Source organism: Gorilla gorilla, chromosome 8, assembly GCF_029281585.2.
Source record: "Gorilla gorilla gorilla isolate KB3781 chromosome 8, NHGRI_mGorGor1-v2.1_pri, whole genome shotgun sequence".
In the NCBI taxonomy this organism is placed as follows: domain Eukaryota; kingdom Metazoa; phylum Chordata; class Mammalia; order Primates; family Hominidae; genus Gorilla; species Gorilla gorilla.
The window spans coordinates 48,237,723-48,258,564 of NC_073232.2; the positions used below are offsets into that span (position 1 = coordinate 48,237,723).

Consider the following 20,842-nt stretch of genomic DNA (forward strand, 5'->3'; position numbering starts at 1 on the left):
TTAAGGATAGAGTAGAAAGAACATGAATGTTGTAATAAAAACCCAGTTCAATCAAACTTTCTGAAACCCAGTTTACTCAATTGTAGAATGAGAAGAGAAATAGGAACTCCTGTGGTTCTTGTGAAGATTAAATTGGAAAGCATAAAGTACCTGGGGCTGAGTGGGCACTCAGTAAGTGTCAGTGTCCATCTCATTTCCGAATTTCATGTCTAGTTTCTCCAGTGGTCTGACTTCCTTCAGGGCAGGAAATGTCTTTTATATTCATAGTGCTTTGTGCATAGTAGGTTCTAAATGATTATTTGTTGAATTTAATTTACTGTCCTGTCGTGGAAGCTTAGCACTGTTATTTCCCATTTCTTTTCCCTCTGTCACCTTGGATTGAGATAAACATGTTGCTTTCATGAAATTAGGGATTTAATTCAGTAGAATGCCATTTTAATATGACTTATTTCATAGAGTTTGATATAGTAAGGGTCAAATCATTTCCCTGGAAACTTAATTATATTCTATAAAATCTTATTAGCCTGTCTCATGGCATCATAGTCACAGTGGAGTTCTGGTGTGTTTAAGATGGTCAAGTCTCTATCTGTAGAAATCTGTCTAATGGCACAGAGTGAGAATATGGGAAATAAATGACATAAAGAGAGAGCAAATGCAAATGTCTTGCAAATTACATTACTTGACATTTTCAATCACTAACCCTCCAAAGTATGTTCTAATTTATGAAAATAAACCAAGAATCCAATTTCTTGTGAGCTTCCTTTGCTTAATTAATTATTAGTAGCAGACAGTATTCTGTGGTTCGTTGCAATTTTTCACCTTTGTATTTATCTAGTATCTGATTTAAAAAGAATGGGAGCATTCTGATTCAGCAGAACTGATCAGAACTCTCTTTCTGATCATAACTCATCTGCTCATAGCTCATCTGTGTTATAGAGCAGAAATGAATAAATGTTTGCTGAACATGCCACATATGCTTTGATCATCAAAATGTTAAGTTTTCCTTCCTTCTCAAAATATAAGCTCTGAGAGATCTTTCTTGCTGAAGTTTGTTGGGTGACCTATTCTGCATAGATATTATTATAGAGGCAAGCCAGATCCCATGCCATTATAGCAAAATATCATGTAAGCAACTACATTTTCATAAATTTGTTTGTTTCCATGATTGAAATGTGAGCACTCTTTAATGCTTCCTCATTATGATTTGAAATTATACATTCACAGTGCTTTTTAAAAAATTTTAAAGCAGAAGTGTATCCTAAAAGATGAACTTTCTTTTTTATTTTTTTTAAATGAAGTATGCTCTTTTGTTAGAATGAGGACTGAACAGGCTTCTCATGCATGCAGTAATGTTGGTTATACTTAGAATATGGTTTATAACTCTTTGTGTGTCCCTAATTATTTCATTGAAAGATAATTAGCTAGCATTTGTTATCACTGTATTATGAATGGGAGAAACTGAGGCTCATTATCGACTCTGTGTTAGCAAGTTGAGAATTTGAGAAAAATCTGCTGCTATCCTAATGATCTACTTTTGTTTTCAATTTCAGTTTCAAAGGACATTTGAGTCTCTCAAAAATGTTGCCAACAAATCTGACCTTCAGAAAACCTACCAGAAGCTTGGGAAGGAGCTGGAAAATTTGGATTATTTAGCCTTCAAACGTCAGCAGGTAGGAGTCAGAGCTCTCCTTGGTGGAGGAGATGAACACTTTAGGCTTCCTGCCATCCTGCCTGTCAGAGGTGCAGGTGGGTCTGAGGAAACTTATCTTCTAATGGTTAGAGCAGAAACAGGTTGTGCTGTGCTGATCTGCTGTGTTCATATGGCTTCCCACAGTGTTCAATGTGGTCCTTGCTTTTAGATGTGTACTTTAGGGGTTTCCACATGTGTCCTTATACCTCTCTTAAAGAAAATTCCTGCTGGTTTGTGAAAATCCAACTACCCTTTGACTAGGAACGCTTCAGAGGCATAAAGGGAATCTCTATAATGGCTTGGCCAGTTGGCTTTTATATTTGACCCGGGGAGAAAAATCACCTGAAGACCAGGATAAGGTTGTGGGTGTACATGCAACATTAAGGAAAATAGTCATAAATATGCCAAAATATGAATTGATCTTTAGTTTTCTTTGATCTTTGAAGATGAGTAATTTGCTAAGTGTGGAAGATCGAAGGAAAATTTACTTTTCAAATACAAGGTTTTTAATTGTCTCCTTTTGTAGGCCCCTAGATAAATAGAGAGCTGAAATAAACTTTCATAGGGTTTGTTTTAGAATTGGTACTTTATAACCTAATATTCATCATGATTAAATGCTGTGTGTTTTGGAGACACTGCCACAGTAGCTCACTACTCTTCCTAGGCTGGATCTGCTCCAGTTTCTTCACAGCCACTAGGTGTCAGCGTTGTCAAGCTTTTACTTCCACCAAAGGTTTATTCCGATCAGAACAGCCAGTTAAATGTTTAAATGAGGTTGCATGAAGTTCGGTAATGTGCTACATGATGGATAGCGTCTAGAAAAATGACTAAATGTCTGACTTGCATGGCCAGGCCTCGAGTCGATCACTTGAGAGACTTTCCTCTTAGAGTAGCAAAGGGTGTGGCATTCTCACCATTGCCTAATTCACAAGTTTTGGATCCTTTCGGATGAAGGTTTTCAAAGCAGAATTTTCTATTTTTAGTTAAATCTCATTAAGTCAACATGTTATGGTCTAGAATTACTGGGCCAAAAAGAGAATTGTGTTGTAGGTATTGCTCTATCACAGATGTTACATGAACATTTAACCTTTCTATGGCCCTGTTTTCCTAGGGATTATATTTGTTTTATAGAATGTTCCAGGGCAAATACATTCTTTTTGCAGACACATTAATTTACATGAAAAAGGATACAATGTCCATTTAAGTTTTGTTTTTTAAAAAAATTAATGATGGTCTAGGTATTAGCACTTGATCGTTACTGAGTGCTACTACAACAAACCCCCAGAGGATGCTGCTTAGCATTCACACCAGAGTCACTCCTCTGGCCTATGCTATTTTTAGTACAGTTTTGTTTCCAAAACCATATTTTATCATGGAGGGGTATTTGAGCTGGCAGGCAGTAGTCACTGTACTCTTCTGTTACCGTTTCTCATTAACACATTTTCAGTGATTGGATTCTTTTATTAGCTAATTGTGAATTTGGAAGAAGGTAAATGCCTCAAGGGCAGAAGGGTAGAACTCTGGGAGAATGGCATTGAGGATAGATGGGTAAATTATATGTGCATAAAGAAAAGATGAGCACATGGAGTGTATACATATATGCATATGTAAATCATCTATACTCTTTATTAAATGAAAAGCATATGGCACATGGTATGATTTAAACATTTATGAATTAAATCTTTAAATGCTTATAACAATACAGTGAGGTGGCTTTTGTTAGCACCATTTTACAGATGAGAAAACTGTTAAGGAAGTTAAGTAACATGCCTAAGGTCATGGAGCTAATAAGGCATGAAACTGGGCTTCAAATCTAAATCAAATCTGACTTCAAACCTGGAGTGTTATGTCTTCTTGATGGGCAGGGTCAAAGGGTCAGAACATCAGCTCTTCTCTAGCTTGGTGGGATTTATCTTTTATCTCGCATTCTATTCCTTTAAAGCTCCAAAACCTGATTAAGCACACGCCAGAAAGTGTTTTTCTTCTAATGGAAAAGATTCAGGCCTCTGTAAAATTGCCAGTTTAGCAAGAAAGTTTCCTCTTTATAAGGCAGTATTCTTTGTATTGGAGAATTAGTCATGGTTTGTTCCCTGGTCCAACCATATTTATCATTCTGCACTGGGACAGAACATAAGCTCCATAAGGGCAGGGCCTCGTCTGTCACCTTTAATGCTGTATCCTTTCCAGTGCTCATAACAGTATCTGACTCATGGCAAATCCTCAGTAAATATTATTGGTGGTGTTGTTGCTATGAACAAAGAACCATGCCAAAAGGTTTGACCTCAGATTATAGGCAATTAAAATCAATGTGTTTTGCTACACATTTAAAATTCAAAAGAGCATAAGCCTTTGGTTTCCTGGATACCAGGGGCTGAGAGATTGTCCCTTGCCCCTATGTATTATTGAGGTTTTCTCCTAACATATTTTATTCTTCTATCCATTTTTTAAAACAAACAGGAAATGCCAGTGTTAACTCTGAATTATGGATGTCCAATGAATTGACTGTAATTATTTTATTGGAGTCATCCATTAAGTTTTATTTTCTGTCCCCTTCTATGATACTTTTAACATCATCTTTGAGAGATTTCTTTCTCGGCACAAGATAGACTACTGGAGTTCTTTGCTCCATTCTCTCACTTCTGTTTTTCTGAGGTTACTGTGCTTTCTTTCCTAGGTCTGAACTTAGTATTTATTTATTTAAAAGAGTGAGTGCCTGCACATCAGCTATTCCTTGGGTCAGGGCACAACATCTCTACATTTTCCTACTTTCAAAAAGACTAATGTTGAAATAGCTTTGATTGGAAAAGGTGTGAGAGGAGGCTGTGATAGGTGAGGTGGTGGGTTTACTGGGATGAGTCAGCCTAAAGTAAACGGATGACAAAGCAGGATTAACCGGAGAATTTGGACACTCTTTTGGTTCTTACTATCGAAAGGCAGGTACAGTCTTGGAGTTTATCTGCTTGGACTGCTTGGTTTTCATCCTTCTAGTTGGTGTGACATAGGAATGGTAATAGCAAGTTCCAGCTATTATATCGATCTCAGATTTATGTATTAATTTGAGTGCTTATAAATCAAGAGGTTTCCCTAGAGCTTTCGTTTTGTGAAGTAAAACAAAATAAGGTTTGATAATGTGGACTCTAATGTAATTCATTCCTCTCTTTATCTACCCTTAAAACTTATAATAACATTATAAAACACATCCATTTCCAGAGGCTTCTGAAGTCTTTTGATATAAATTAAAGTTGACATTATTGAGTTGAACATTATATAGACTAAAGCACATTTACACATTGATATAAAAATATGTAAAATTAAATTATTGTACTTCAGACCTGCATGCGTGTTGGAACACATCACGTATCTGATTCTTGTCTCTCTGATCACGGCATACTATTCTTGCCTTCTGACCTGTGCACAAGGTTTATATAACTTCGTATTTAGAATGTACAGCCCGTTTCATTTTACATACTTAAATCATTCTTTAAAGTCAAACTGAAGTCTAGCCTCCCTCGTAACACCTCCTCCTGTGACCTCTAGTCAGTATAACTCTTCACTCTTTGCCATTCTTAGCTTTTATTTGTGTCATACAATTTAGCATTTGATTGATGATATACTCATTGAGAATCCATGTAGTACAGTGATTAGAGTGTGAGCTTTGTAGTTACCCAAACCTGGTTAGACTGTTTGTACTGGATACCTGAGTTTCTTTTTAAAAAGCATTGGAAAAATAACCCCTAACTTAAACAGCTTGCTTTGAGGAAACAATATATCAGGTATAAAGTAAGTCCTATGAAATATGTATAAAGGACTTAACATTGCACCTGACATGTGTTTAGTATAATTGGTAGCTATTATATGTTTTCTGTTATTCTCATAAGCCATTTTCTTAAATAGGTTGTAAGTTCCATAAGGATATTGATATGTTCTTTATTTTGTATACTTCTGTGCTGTACATAGGGTCCAGCACTGTTCTGAACATATGGGATAGAATGTTTTTGGACATACATAGTCTAGCAGTTGGTGATCTATGTAACAAAAATAACATGCTGACACCTCTCAAGAAGGGAGCTGCAACAGTTTGTTCTAATTTGTTTCTAAGGTGATATCTCTTGATGGGCAGTTAAAGTACTGAGGACTTGTACTATGACAATCTGTTGGGGGAAGAAGGTTCGGTGTTCTGGCTAACGTCCAATTCAGGTTAATAATACATTCTATATATCCAAGCTTCCCTTATGCTTCAGGTATTGTTCAGCACATCGTACTTTTTTAGTGACGATGCTCAGGAGTGAACAACTGCTTTTTTTTTCTTTTACTAAACTGGGTGTGTGACCCTTTTAGGTAATTCCAAAGCCAGAAGGGTACATAATACCTTGTAGGATAAAAATTGAATTTAAAACAAACTTTTATTAAACAGAAGAAAAATAAAAATAAGTTAGATAAAATTTATTTGATAAAAATGACTGCGGGTTAATATTTTTCAATTGAAAAATAAAATTCTACTTGTTATCTCTTATCTTTTTCATGATAGCCATCCTAACAGGTGTGAAAGACAAGAGGTAACAGGAGTTAGTGATGATGTGAAGAAAAGGAAACCTTTGCACATTGTTGGGAATGTAAATTGGTACAGTCATTTCGGAAAAAGTATAGAGGTAGCTAAAAACATATGAAATAGAGCTATCATAAGACCTGTCAATCTTACTTTTGGGTATATATCCAAAGAAAATGGAATCAGTATCTTGAAGAGATAGCTGCACTCCCACGTTCATTGCAGCATTATTCACAACAGCCAAGATATTGAAACAACCTAAGTGTCTATTGACAGGTGAATAAAGAAAATGTGGTATACATATAGGCAATGAAATATTATTTAGCCTTAAAAAGGAAGGAAATCTTGCCTTTGCAATAGTATGGTTGAACCTGGAAGACATTTTGCTAAGCAAAGTAATCCAGACACGGAAATACACATACTGTATGGTCTTACTTATATGTGGAATCTAAAAATGTCAAACTCAGAGAAGCAGAGGGTAGAGGAGTGGTTTCCAGGGATTGGTGGGTGGAGGAAATTAGTAGATATTGATCAAAGGTACACATTTTCACTTATAAGATGAACAAGTTCTGGGGACCTAATAAACAGCACGAGTGATGATAGATGTGTTAATTTAATGGTGGTAATCATTACACAATGTGTATATATCTCTCAAATCATCTTGTTGCACACTTTGAATATATTCAATCTTTGTCAATCAAATATTTCAAAACAAAAAATAAAATTCTAGATAGATAATGACTGACCACATAGAAAATACTCTTAGGCTTACTCTGGGAACTTGAGAACTCTGAGGATACAACAAAACAATGTAGGGATCCTGTGGAAGAAATGCTTAGAAAATGAAACTAAATAGTGCTAGGCTTGTGGTTGTACTATAGCACATAGAGAAGAAAAAGTTGATGAATTCCAATAATATCCTTCAATCAGGTAAGGACTTATAGCAAGAAAAATGTAGTGAATCAGCTAGAATAATATTGCACTGGGAATTGCTTATCTACAAGGACATTATAAGGTAGGGACTAACTTTCCATTGGGGCTAACATTAAAATGGAGTTGTAAATATATTTTCTTTAAGACCTTTAAAAATAAAGACCAACCTGACCAACTTGGTGAAACCCCGTCTCTACTAAAAATACAAAAAATTAGCCGGGCATGGTGGCAGGCACCTGTAATCGCAGCTACTCGGGAGGCTGAGGCAGGAGAATCATTTGAATCCAGGAGGCAGAGGTTGCAGATAGCTGAGATCATGCCATTGCACTCCAGCCTGGGTGACAAGAGTAAAACTCCGTGTCAAAAAATAAATAAATCAATAAAATAAAAGATACAGAACATGTGTATCTGGAATTGTTTAGATGCAGTCTAAGGAAGGGTGTAAGTGGGAGCTGGACTGAATGAGTACTAAGGGGAGGTGCTAAGCTTCTAGAGCAATAGTTCTATAGCCGTGGATTAACTTCAGTGACCTTTGTAAGATGAAGTATGTTAATTGCTCAATTGAGAGAAGATTCTTTTTTTCCTTCTTCTGTAATTAATCTAACTGTCCTGAAAGAATTCTGATTGAATTATTCCTTTTAAGGGTAAGTGAACCAAGGACTGCTATACTAAAATATTCATGTCTGTCTTAGGTGGTATTCTATTTCTTATTTACCAGATCAAATAAAATGATTATTTATGCCATTTATAAACCTGTTTCTGAAGATTTCAAAGCATTTCAGACATCATTTAAAAATTTATTGCGCAGGTATAAAAAATGTTGAATTATTAAACAGTGTGCTAAGTTCAAACCAACCCAAACATATTCTATCCACTACTTATGCAATTTCATTTTTATTCAATTGTACATAGTTGTTTGTCCCAAAGGAGAAAAGAATGTGATGTTACATTTACTCTTTAGTTTTCTGATATAGAGAAAAGAAGGTTGGATGCATCATGCAAGGTCATCCTGAGTCGGTAACAAATTCAGAATTAATATTCACATTTCCTAATATCTAGCTTTTTGCAATAGCCATTTGATCATTTTCACTACTTCATAAACTACAGATCTTTATAGGGTGATTTGTTTTTCTATAGTTACAGTCTGAAGAAAAAAATCTTATGGATTTTTTAATGTAAGAAACTTGCCTTTATTTTAAAATGAATGATGAAAATGATGCATATTATACATTTGTCCTCCTAAAATTTGATTTCCACATTGGCTAGTTAATGGTCATGATAACTAAGTGTCTTCTATTAAATTAGCAAAGTAAAAACATTATAGAGACATCTTTTAATTCCTAAGGTTTGCTATTCTGTTTCCATCTGTTGTCTCTGGGGCTCAGTTTATTGGTGGCACTTAGGTAAAAAGCTGTTGAGTCAAGCGTTAGCTGATTTTCATGCACCAGAGAAGATTTATTAATTTTTACAAGGTTGTTTGCTGTACAGTAGTTTGCCTTGTGGGCAGCTTATAGCTACTTTATGTGGGGAATGTTTATTGAAACAGTTAATTCTTTGTTATGGGTTGTTTCAAAATTTACAATGCTGATAGGAATTCCAGAGATGGCAAAAAAAAAAAAAAAAACAAAAACAAAACAAAAACCCAAAACAAAACAAACAAACAAACAAAAAACCACTTCAGTGTTTGCATCAATATGGTGCTTATTTGTGCATGTCTTATATTGACATACCTAAGTCCATAAGGTTGTCAATAAAAGTTGGTGTTGAGGAGAAATAATAGACAAGTTAACTCTGAAAATGTCTTCTTTAGTCTGTTTTGCACTTTGAAAGTGATCTGTGCATGAAAAGAAGGGAATCTTTCACTACTAAGATTATGACTTTTGGTGGTTTAAGATGCAAATTACAGAGGCTATGCTATACTAGAGAACCTTAAACCAAGTAAAGAATCTTTAGAACTCATCTAACCTGTTTTATTTTATTTTATTTTTTATGTCTGAGACAATCTTGCTCTGTTACCCAGGCTGGAGTGCAGTGGCACAATCTCAGCTCAGTGCAACCTCTGCCTCCTGGGTTCAAGTGATTCTCTTGCCTCAGCCTCCCAGGTAGCTGGAATTACAGGCATCCACCACCATGCCCAGCTAATTTTTTGTATTTTTCATAGAGACAGGGTTTCACCATGTTGCCCGGGCTGGTCTTGAACTCGATTCACCCGTCTCAGCCTCCCAAAGTGCAAGGATTAGAGGCATGAACTACTGTGCCTGGCCCCAACTGTTTTATTTTAAAGATGAGAAAAATGAGTTGCAAGGAGATTAAATATCTTGTACAAGGCCACATACTTTGCTAATGACAAGAGTTGGAACAATAACAGGAAATGATATATTCTCACAACCTTTGGTTCTTTGGTGAGCCCTCTATTGATCCTTGGTATCTGGTTTGTATCCTGAAACCAAGAGAGGACCTATAGTATGAAAAGCATTCTTTTCCTGTTTGAAAAGCTGCATGATGCTGAGATTGGACTGGCTGCAGAAATCTCTTCTAATGTTAAAACAAAGCCAGGATATTCAGTTTATTTCACTGGGGTTCATGGTTTGGGAGGCCTTGCTTATATATGGCTATAATGAAAGGCTCTGATGGCAGCCTTTGTGGAAGTGAGCCCCATTCTCTCCAGGGAAAAACATACTTCTGCTACCTCCTGTGTCTTGAGGAGCATTTCCTTTGCTGGACCCTTGCTAGGTGGTCGAGTAGTGACATTCTGTCCTGTATTCAGGGACATGTGGAATAGAGGAGCCCCTCATAGTCCCCTTAATAAAAGATGTGGGTGCAGTCTTCTCTAAAACGCAAGCCTCCAGCCACTCTACATTTCCACTTTCCTACTCAAGAAGAAAGGAGTGAACTTCTTTGAGTGTTCACAGGAATATACAACAAAGGACTGAAATGGGGATGCAGCACAATTGACTTTTCAGTGAAGTCCACTTCTTTCTGATTATGCTTGTCCTCCAGGTGGGAGTTCTGCTCTTTCAGATTGAGCCCTAGGAATCTGAAGTAGAACAGAATTTTCTACCAGGATGAAAGGAGTACCAGAATGGGTATGGACTTTCTTGAGTCTGTAGGAACCTTGTTGCATTGGGACTATGGAATAATCCTGGAAATTGGGTTTCATATCAAACTGCAGGAACAACAAAGATGCTTTTAACATTTATCTTTACATGCGAATATACTGTATTAGGCAGTGAGGTGCCAGTAAATGAAAATAATTCAGTAGGGCCTTTTTAAAAATGTTAAATTTTTAAATATTTATTTATTTATTTTTGAGACGGACTCTCGCTCTGTTGCCAGGCTGGAGTCAGTGACGCGATCTTGGCTCACTGCAATCTCTGCCTCCCAGGTTCAGGCAATTCTTCTGCCTCAGCTTCCCGAGTAGCTGGGACTACAGGTGTGTGCCATCATGCCTGGCTAATTTTTGTATTTTTAGTAGAGATGGGGTTTCACCATGTTGGCCAGGATGGTATCGATCTCTTGACGTTGTGATCTGCCTGCCTCGGCCTCCCAAAGTGCTGGAATTACAGGCGTGAGCCACCGCTCCTGGCCCTTTTTTTTTTTTTAAAGAAGAAAATTCAATAATACTACAACACTGTAGACAAAGGAAAGACTTATAGGCATCATCTGGTTCAGCCACTTTATCATGGATACACAAACAATACAGAAAGTACATCATTTTGTAGTTTTCTACTGCAATGGAATTTTGATTTATTAACAATTTCTAGAATCCTGTGTCATCTAAACCTTTAAAGTATATCCTAGGCACTTAGGTTGTTTCTATACCTTGACTATCATGAATAATGCTGCAATGAACATGAGAGTGCAGATACCTCTTCAAAATACTGATTTCATTTCCTTTGGATATATACTCAGAAGTGGGATTGCTGGATCATATAATAGTTCTATTTTTTTAAAATATATTTTAGGAACCTTCATACTACTGTTCATAGTGGCTGTACCAATTTACATTCCCACCAAGGTTCCCATTTCTCTACAAGCATTCCCATTTCTGATCACACTCACCAACACTTGTTATCTTTTGTTTTTTGGTAGTAGCTATCCTATCAAATGTGAGGTGATATCTTATTTTGTTTTGATTTGCATTACTCTGATGATTAGTGATGTGAGCACCTTTTTATATATCTATTGGCCATTTGTATGTCTTTCTTTGAAAAGTTTCTATTTACAGAAGCAATAAAAATTGATAAAGGGGATATCACCACTGATCCCACAGAAATAAAAACTACCATCAGAGAATACTATAAACACCTCTACGCAAATAAACTAGAAAATCTAGAAGAAATGGATAAATTCCGGGACACATACACCCTCCCAAGACTAAACCAGGAAGAAGTTGAATCTCTGAATAGACCAATATCAGGCTCTGAAATTGAGGCAATAATTAATAGCCTACCAACCAAAAAAAGTCCAGGATCAGACACATTCACAGCCGAATTCTACCAGAGGTACAAAGAGGAGCTGGTACCATTCCTTCTGAAACTATTCCTATCAATAGAAAAAGAGGGAATCCTCTCTAACTCATTTTGTGAGGCCAGCATCATCCTGATACCAAAGCCTGGCAGAGACACAACAAAAAAAGAGAATTTTAGACCAATATCCCTGATAAACATCGATGAGAAAATCCTCAATAAAATACTGGTGAACCGAATCCAGCAGCGCATCAAAAAGCTTAGCCACCACAATCAAGTCGGCTTCATCCCTGGGATGCAAGGCTGGTTCAACATATGCAAATCAATAAACATAATCCATCACATAAACAGAACCAACTACAAAAACCACATGATTATCTCAATAGATGCAGAAAAGGCCTTCAACAAAATTCAACAGCCTTCATGCTAAAAACTCTCAATAAACTAGGTATTGATGGAATGTATCTCAAAATAATAACAGCTATTTATGACAAACCCACAGCCAATATCATACTGAATGGGCAGAAACTGGAAGCATTCATTCCTTTTGAAAACTGGCACAAGACAGAGATGCCCTCTCTCACCACTCCTATTCAACAGAGTATTGGAAGTTCTGGCCAGGGCAATCAGGCAAGAGAAAGAAGTAAAGGATATTCAATTAGGAAAAGAGGAAGTCAAATTTTCCCTGTTTGCAGATGACATGATTGTTTATTTAGAAAAGCCCATCGTCTCAGCCCCAAATCTCCTTAAGCTGATAAAAAACTTCAGCAAAGTCTCAGGATACAAAATCAATGTGCAAAAATCACAAGCATTCCTATACACCAATAATAGACAAACAGAGACCCAAATCATGAGTGAACTTCCATTCACAATTACTACAAAGAGAATAAAATTCCTAGGGATCCAACTTACAAGGGATGTGAAGGACCTCTTCAAGGAGAACTACAAACCACTGCTCAAGGAAATAAGAGGACACAAACAAATGGAAGAACATTCCATGCTCATGGATAGGAAGAATCAATATCATGAAAATGGCCATACTGCCCAAGGTAATTTATAGATTCAATACCATCCCCATCAAGCTACCAATGACTTTCCTCACAGAATTGGAAAAAACTACTTTAAATTTCGTACAGAACCAAAAAAGAGCTTGTAGTGCCAAGACAATTCTAAGCAAAAAGAACAAAACTGGAAGCATCATGCTACCTGACTCCAAACTATACTACAAGGCTGTAGTAACCAAAAGAGCATGGTACTGGTACCAAAACAGATATATAGACCAATGGAACAGAACAGAGGCCTCAGAAATAACACCACACATCTACAACCATCTGATCTTTGACAAACCTGACCAAAAAAAAAAAAAGAAATGGAGAAAGGATTCCCTATTTAGTAAATGGTGCTGGGAAAACTGGCTAGCCATATGTAGAAAGCTGAAACTGGATCCCTTCCTTACACCTTATACAAAAATTAATTCAAGATGAATTAAAGACTTAAATGTTAGACCTAAAACCATAAAAACGCTAGAAGAAAACCTAGGTAATACCATTCGGGACATAGGCATGGGCAAAGACTTCATTACCAAAATACCCAAAGCAATGGCAACAAAAGCCAAGATAGACAAATGGGATCTAATTAAACTCAAGAGCTTCTGCACAGCAAAAGAAACTACCATCAGAGTGAACAGGAAACCTACAGAATGGGAAAAAATTTTTGCAATCTACCCATCTAACAAAGGGCTAATATCCAGAACCTACAAAGAAGTTAAACAAATTTACAAGAAAAAATCAACCCCATCAAAAAGTCGGGAAAGGATATGAACAGACACTTTTCAAAAGAAGACATTTATGCAGCCAACAGACACATGAAAAAATGCTCATCATCACTGGTCATCACAGAAATGCAAATCAAAATCACAATGAGATACCATCTCACGCCAGTTAGAATGGCAGTCATTAAAAAGTCAGGAAACAACAGATGCTGGAGAGGATGTGGAGAAACAGGAATGCTTTTACATTGTTGGTGGGAGTGTAAATTACTTCAACCATTGTGGAAGACAGTGTGGCAATTCCTCAAGGGTCTGGAAGCAGAAATACCATTTGATCCAGCAACCCCATTACTGGGTATATATCCAATGGATTATAAATCATGCTACTATAAAGACACATACACACATATGTTTATTGCAGCACTATTCACAATAGCAAAGACTTGGAACCAACCCAAATATTCATCAGTGATAGACTGGATTAAGAAAATGTGGCATATATACACCATGGAATACTATGCAGCCATAAAAAAGGATGAGTTCATGTCCTTTGCAGGGACATGCATGAAGCTGGAAACCATTATCCTCAGCAAACTATCACAAGGACAGAAAACCAAACACCACATGTTCTCACTCATAGGTGGGAATTGAACAGTGGGAACACTTGGACACAGGGCAGGGAACATCACACACCGAGGCCTGTCGGTGGGTGGAGGGCTGGGGGAGGGATAGCATTAGGAGAAATACCTAATGTAAATAACGAGTTGATGGGTGCAGCAAGCCAACATGGCACATGTATACCTATGTAACAAACCTGCACATTGTGCACATGTACCCTAGAACTTAAAGAATTAAAAAAATAAAAAAGAAACACGTCTATTTAGTTCGGGCACAGTGGCTCACACCTGTAATCTCAGCACTTTGGGAGGCTGAGGCAGGCAGATTACCTGAGGTCAAGAGTTCAAGACCAGCCTGGCCAACATGGTGAAACCCCGTCTCTACTAAAAATACAAAAATTAGCAGGCGTGGTGGCAGGTGCCTATAATCCCTGCTATACGGGAGGCTGAGGCAAGAGAATTGCTTGAACCCAGGAGGTGGAGGTTGCAGTGAGCTGAGATCATGCCATTGCACTCCAGCCTGGGGGACAAGAGCGAGACTTAGGTTTCAAAAAAAAAAAAATGTCTATTTAGGTATTTTGCCCATTTTTAATTAGGTTATTTGTGGGTCATTTCTTTTCTTTTCTTTTTTGCTTTTGGGTTAAATGACTTCCTTATAGATTTTCAATACTAACCTCTTATTGGATGTATGGTCTGCGAACATTTTATTTCATTCCATAGGTTACTATTTCATTTTGTTGATTATTTCCATTTCTGTGCAGAAACTTTTTAGTTTGATATAATTTCACTTATTTATTTTTGCCTTTGTTGCTGGTACTTATGGCATCATATTTAAAAAAATTGTGAAAACTAATGTCATAGAGCATTTCCCCTTTGTTTTCTTATAGTAGTTTTATGGTTTCAGGGCTTATGTTTACAGCTTTAATCCATTTTGAGTTAAATTTTGTTTATGATGTAGGATAAAAATAAATTTGTTTTTTGGTATGTGGATATTCAATTTTCCCAACCCCACTTATTGAAGAGACTATTTTTTCCACATTGTGTATTTTTGGCAACTTTTCACTATTGAGCATAACACTAACTGTGGGCTTGTGAAATACCACCTTTATTGTGTTGAAATACATTCCTTCTGCTAGGCACAGTGGGTCACACCTGTAATCCCAGCACTTTGGGAGGCTGAGGTGGGTGGATCACTCGAGGTCAGGAGTCTGAGACCAGCCTGGCCAACATGGCAAAACCCTGTTTCTGATAAAATACAAAAATTAGCAGGTGTGGTGGTGTGGGCCTGTAATCCCAGCTATTCGGGAGTATGAGGAAGGAGAATTGCTTGAACCTGGGAGGTGGAGGTTGTAATGAGCTACGATTGCACCACTGTACTCCAGCCTGGGTGATAGAGCAAGACTCCATCACAAACAAACAAACAACAAAAAAAAAGGAAATACATTCCTTCTATATCTAATTTGTTGAGAGGTTTTTATCATGAAAGTATGTTGAATTTTGTTAAATTCTTTCTCTGCATCTATTGAGTTGTTTATATGATTTTTGTTCTCCATTCTGTTAATGTGGTGTACCACTTGATCATGGTGAATGATCTTTTAAAGCTTGTTAGTATTTTGTTGAGGAGTTTTGCGTGTTTGTACATCAGGAATATTGGCCCGTAATTTTCTTTTCTTGTAGCCTCCTTGTCTGGCTTTGGTGTCAGGTAATGTTGGCCTCATAAAATGAGTTTGTAGTATTCCTTCCTCTTCAGTTTTTTGGAAGAGTTTGAGAATTGGTATTAGTTCTTCTTTAAATTTTAGTTGAATTCAGCAGTGAAGTCATCAGGTCCTGGGCTTTCCCTTGATGAGACTTTTTAATTATTGATTTAATTTTCTTTTTTTTTCTTTGTTTCTTTCCTTTTTTTTTTTGAGATGGAGTTTCCCTTTGTAGCCCAGGCTGGAAGTGCAGTGGCATGATGTCAGTTCACTGAAACCTCTGCCTCCTGGGTCCTGGTTCAAGCAATTCTCCTGCCTCAGCCTCCTGAGTAGCTGGGATTACAGGCATGTGCCACCATGCCTAGCTAATTTTTGTATTTTTAGTAGAGACTGGGCTTCACCATGTTGGCCAGGCTGGTCTTGAACTCCTGACGTCGTGATCCACCTGCCTCGGCCTCCCAAAGTGCTGGGATTACAGGCGTGAGCCACTGCACCCGGCCTTAATTTAATTTTCTTACTCATTATTGGTCTATTCAGATTTTCCATTTCTTCATGATTTTATCTTGATAGTTTTTATGTGTCTAGGAATTTATCCATTTCTTCTAAGTTATCCAATTTCTTGCCATATAATAGTTCACAGGAGTCTTTTTTAATTCTTTGTATTTCTGTGGTATCACTTCTAATGTTTCCTCTTTTATTTCTCGTTTTATTTGAGTCTCCATTCTTTTTTTGTTAGTCTAGCTAAAGAGACTGAATGTGGGAACAGCTGAGACTAAGGTACAGGGAGCTGAAGAAGAGTAAAAATGTCATACTTTAGCTCTGGATTGTCCACTGTGACTTGGCCAAACTGATCATGGGACTGTCTGGTATTGACTCAGCAGCATTTGTTTCAGAAAAGCAAGCTTAGTCACATATTTACTATACAACTAGTAAAAATTATAATCTCAAATACACTCATATTAAATTTTTGTATCCAAGCTGTACATCTCTACCTGTGTTCACAATCAGAAGACATCACAATGAGTGTTACGGTGTCCTTGTCAGGCAAAAAGACTACTGCTTGAACTACAGCTGTTTTGTTAATAGTAGTGCTAGGGGCATGCCTAGGGCACTGTTGGCTAAAATTCAAAGGAAATGTTGAGGATGCCTAGCTGAGACCAAAAGTTCAGCTTACAGCAGAGCTTTAAACAGGCACACACCAGTCATGCAGCCTTTTGTAGATGTTAAGCTGTTTGTTAGGGGCTGATTATCTGAGGGCTAATTTAATGTGTAATGAGAAGTTTAGTTTGTTCTGTTATTTTTTTTAAGGCATACTTATTTTTGCTCTCTAAACTATCATGTTTGGACAATTTCATGTTTGCTATTTAGGAAGAATTTAATCAGCTTTTATACCCTATCTCATGCTCCAAATGTGACAGCAGTAGAAACACTTATACTGAAATACATCTAGGTGAGGGAAAATGTCACCAGAAGATGGAGTAGTGTTGCTGGTTTGCTCCATATTTTGTTCAATGATTTAGAAGAGTATGTGTATGTACAGGTTTACTTTCATACACTCTAGTTTCAAATGACAGAAAATATAAATTAATTGATATTCTTCAGAGTCAACATTAAATTTTAGATTGGATGTCTTTAAATTTTTACAATGTAAATAGCTTTTCTCTCTTCTGTGGTCAACTGACAGTTGCATTCATTGACCAGATAAACTGTATTTAGCTTAACATTTTTAGTATCACTTAATGGGATTTTAGCAAGATGCCACAATATGAACTTGTAATATTGCATTTCTTTTTTAACTGTATTATTACAAACCTGATTTTAAATCATTTTTTTCTATTTTAGTTACAGCATTAATACAGGATAAAATTCTCTATATAAATTCTGCTCATATTAGTATAGCACCTGGTAGCACTACAGTTCAGTATTTATCATCTACTCCATTATAAAACCTTTGTTCTAAAAGACCTGTATGAGCCTATTAGATGTATACACAATTAAGTAGGTAATGATCTGTGGTTGCATCCACACAGCATTAACAGCTGACTTGTGACTGATTTTCCAAGTGAGGTGCTGATTGTTGATACGGAGTACTTATTGGATGAAAATGTTTAGAATATTTTGAAGAATTATTTTTGTGCTTTGAAGTTTAAGTTACATATTTTGTTTTAACCTGTTTGCTTAATGAAGAAATTATAATATTTCCTCCCTCTCATTTTGATGTTGGTATTTATCTCTATTGTTCTAAGTTCCCCATCCAAACATTGGGAGTTACTGAAGCCCTTCTTGGTACTTTTGGTGCAGAATGTAATGGTCCACCACATGTGTCATTACTGATAGTGATACATTTATGTCTTCATGTTAAATTTGCATTTTTAAAATTAAAGGTAACTGAATTTTAGTCATTTTCCCAACTTTAATGTTAAAGTCATTGAGAGCAGTTATGATATTTTTGAAAGTTTGATAATGATCATCTGTGAATTTAGAGAAACTAAATATGGGAGATTATTCTGGTAAGTATCCAATTTCAGGCTTCTTTGTCAGTGTTTGAACTTAAGCTAAATGCTCATGTTTGTAGGACAAAGGCATTTCTTCTCACCTTGGGTCAGAGCAGCAAGTCCTGGGAATATGATACAGCATTATGTGAATAAACAGAAGTTTTGGTAAGCAGCAGTGTATAATTTGTTAAGAAAAAAATCAGACAGGAAGTTTTTGTTGGCCTTTTGCCCATTCTAATATAAACATACATCTATACCATATATTAAGATTGGGCATAGTTAAGATCAAATTCATTTAACAACTGGGGGAATTTATTTTACCTGGGATGGAAAACATTAAATCCAAAGATGAAACAGAAGCAAATAAATTAAGTGTACCTGAACTTTATTTTAAATTTAGAGGAAGCTGTCTTTTTGGAATCTCTTTGAAATCTATCAGGAAACATTTTTGTCTTCAAAACAGAGAGTAAATAACTCTGGGTTTAAGATATCTAACATGTTTGACCTTTGTTATGCTAAAATAGTGGGCTAGAATTGGATCCATAAAAAAATGATGGGATGTTTATCCAGGGAAGGAATCTTAAGTTAGACTTGGTATTAACCAATGTGTGATAAGTAAGGTACCATTTGTGAACATGTAGTTGGTGCTCATGAGTAACTTGTATCAGTCACTATGCATTTTTCTTCTACTCCAAACACCTGGCCTAGTGGGTATAGAGAATGTCTTGACATCTTTGTTACTCTATTTTTTTTTCTTTCTTCTATGTTCTTCTAATGAATGTTACTGTTTTTTTTTTTTGAGATGGAGTCTCACTCTGTTGCCCAGGCTGGAGTGCAGTGGCGCGATTTCGGCTCACTGCAAGCTCTGCCTCCTGGGTTCTCGCCATTCTCCTGCCTTAGCCTCCGGAGTAGCTGGGACTACAGGCGCCTGCCATCACGCCCGGCCAATTTTTTCGTATTTTTAGTAGAGACGGGGTTTCACCATGTTAGCCAGGATGGTCTTGATCCCCTGACCCTGTGATCCACCCGCCTCAGCCTCCTCAAGTGCTGGGATTACAGGCATGAGCCTCGGCACCGACCTGTTTTTGTTTTTTTTTTTTTTTGAGATGGAGTCTTGCTCTGTTGCCCAGGCTGGAGTGCAGTGGCGTGATCTCGGCTCACTGCAAGCTCCACCTTCTGGGTTCACACCATTCTCCTGCCTCAGCCTCCCAAGTAGCTGGGACTACAGGCACCCACCACCATGCCCAGCTGATTTTTTGTATTTTTAGTAGAGACGGGGTTTCACCATGTTAGCCAGGATGGTCTCGATCTCCTAACCTTGTGATCCACCCACCTTGGCCTCCCAAAGTGCTGGGATTACAGGCATGAGCCACCGCGCCTGGCTGAATGTTACTCTGTTTTTAAGTGGTTTTGGAAAAGTTTATTTCTTACTCTTGATATAAGAGCTGTGCACAGTGCTGCTATAAAAAGTTAGTAATTTTTTAATGTCAGTAGGGGATCAATTTGAGAGAAGACTGAAGTTGAGCATATCTAAGAATGTTGGCATATGTGGAATAGATGTTATCACCCTACATTTTAAAGGTCTTTTTTGCATACATTCTATATGTAATATGAGGTCAGTGAACACACTCTAAGATCAAGCTCTTACAGTAGACTGAAAAACTTGGCAACACTGAAGAACAATTGTGAGTATTTTTAGATTAAGTGAATGACACTACAAATATTATTTTTAAGATATCTGGCATTAAGGCTTATTTGTTGTGAAAACCATTAAACGGAAGAGAGAAATCACACACCAGAATAATAAAAAAAATAGTTAAGATAGACATATAGGGGCAAGAGGGCCGAACAGGAACAGCTGTGGTCTGCAGCTCCCAGCAAGATCAATGCAGAAGGTGGGTAATTTCTGCATTTCCAACTGAGGTACCTGGCTCATCTCATTGGGACTGGTTAGACAGTGAGTGCAGCCCACAGAGGGTGAGCCAAAGCAGGGTGGGGCATTGCTTCACCCGGGAAGTGCAAGGGATTGGGAAACTACCTTCCCTAGCCAAGGGAAGCCGTGAGGGACAGTGCTGTGAGGAACGGTGCATTCCGGCCCAGACGCTATGCTTTTCCCATGGTCTTTGCAACTTGCAGACCAGGAGATTCCCTTGAGTGCCTATGCTACCAAGGCCCTTGGTTTCAAGCACAAAACTGGGAGCCCGTTTGGGCAGACACAGAGCTAGCTGCAGGAATTTTGTTTCATACCCCAGTGGCACCTGGAATGCCAGCGAGTCAGAACTGTTTGCTCCCCTGGAAAGGGGGCTGAAGCCAGGGAGCCAAGTGGTGTAGCTCAGCGGATCCCACCCCAACAGAGCCCAACAAGCTAAGATCCACTGGCTTGAAATTCTCACTGCCAGCACAGCAGTCTGAAGTCAAACTCGGACGCTCGAGCTTGGTGTGGGGAGGGATGTCTGCCATTACTGAGGCTTGAGTAGGCAGTTTTCCCCTCACAATGTAAACAAAGCTGTGGGAATTTTGAACTGGGTGGAGCCCACTACAGCTCAGCAAAGCCGCTGTAGCCAGACTGCCTCTCTACATTCCTCCTCTCTGGGCAGGCATCTCTGAAAGAAAGGCAGCAGCCCCAGTCA

At 37.6% G+C, this 20,842-nt stretch overlaps 1 protein-coding gene across 3 annotated transcripts in view; it reads left to right on the top strand.

Annotated features, from left to right (window-relative positions):
- The window catches only part of CTNNA3 (catenin alpha 3), a 1,788,954-nt gene that overhangs the window by 179,813 nt on the left and 1,588,299 nt on the right, over window positions 1-20,842 (top strand). For all 3 annotated transcript variants that reach the window (XM_055353691.2, XM_055353692.2, XM_019035348.4), the window contains one exon: window positions 1,551-1,670. In XM_055353691.2, the coding sequence (XP_055209666.2) occupies window positions 1,551-1,670 (120 nt within the window). The remainder of the gene's footprint in view (window positions 1-1,550; window positions 1,671-20,842) is intronic.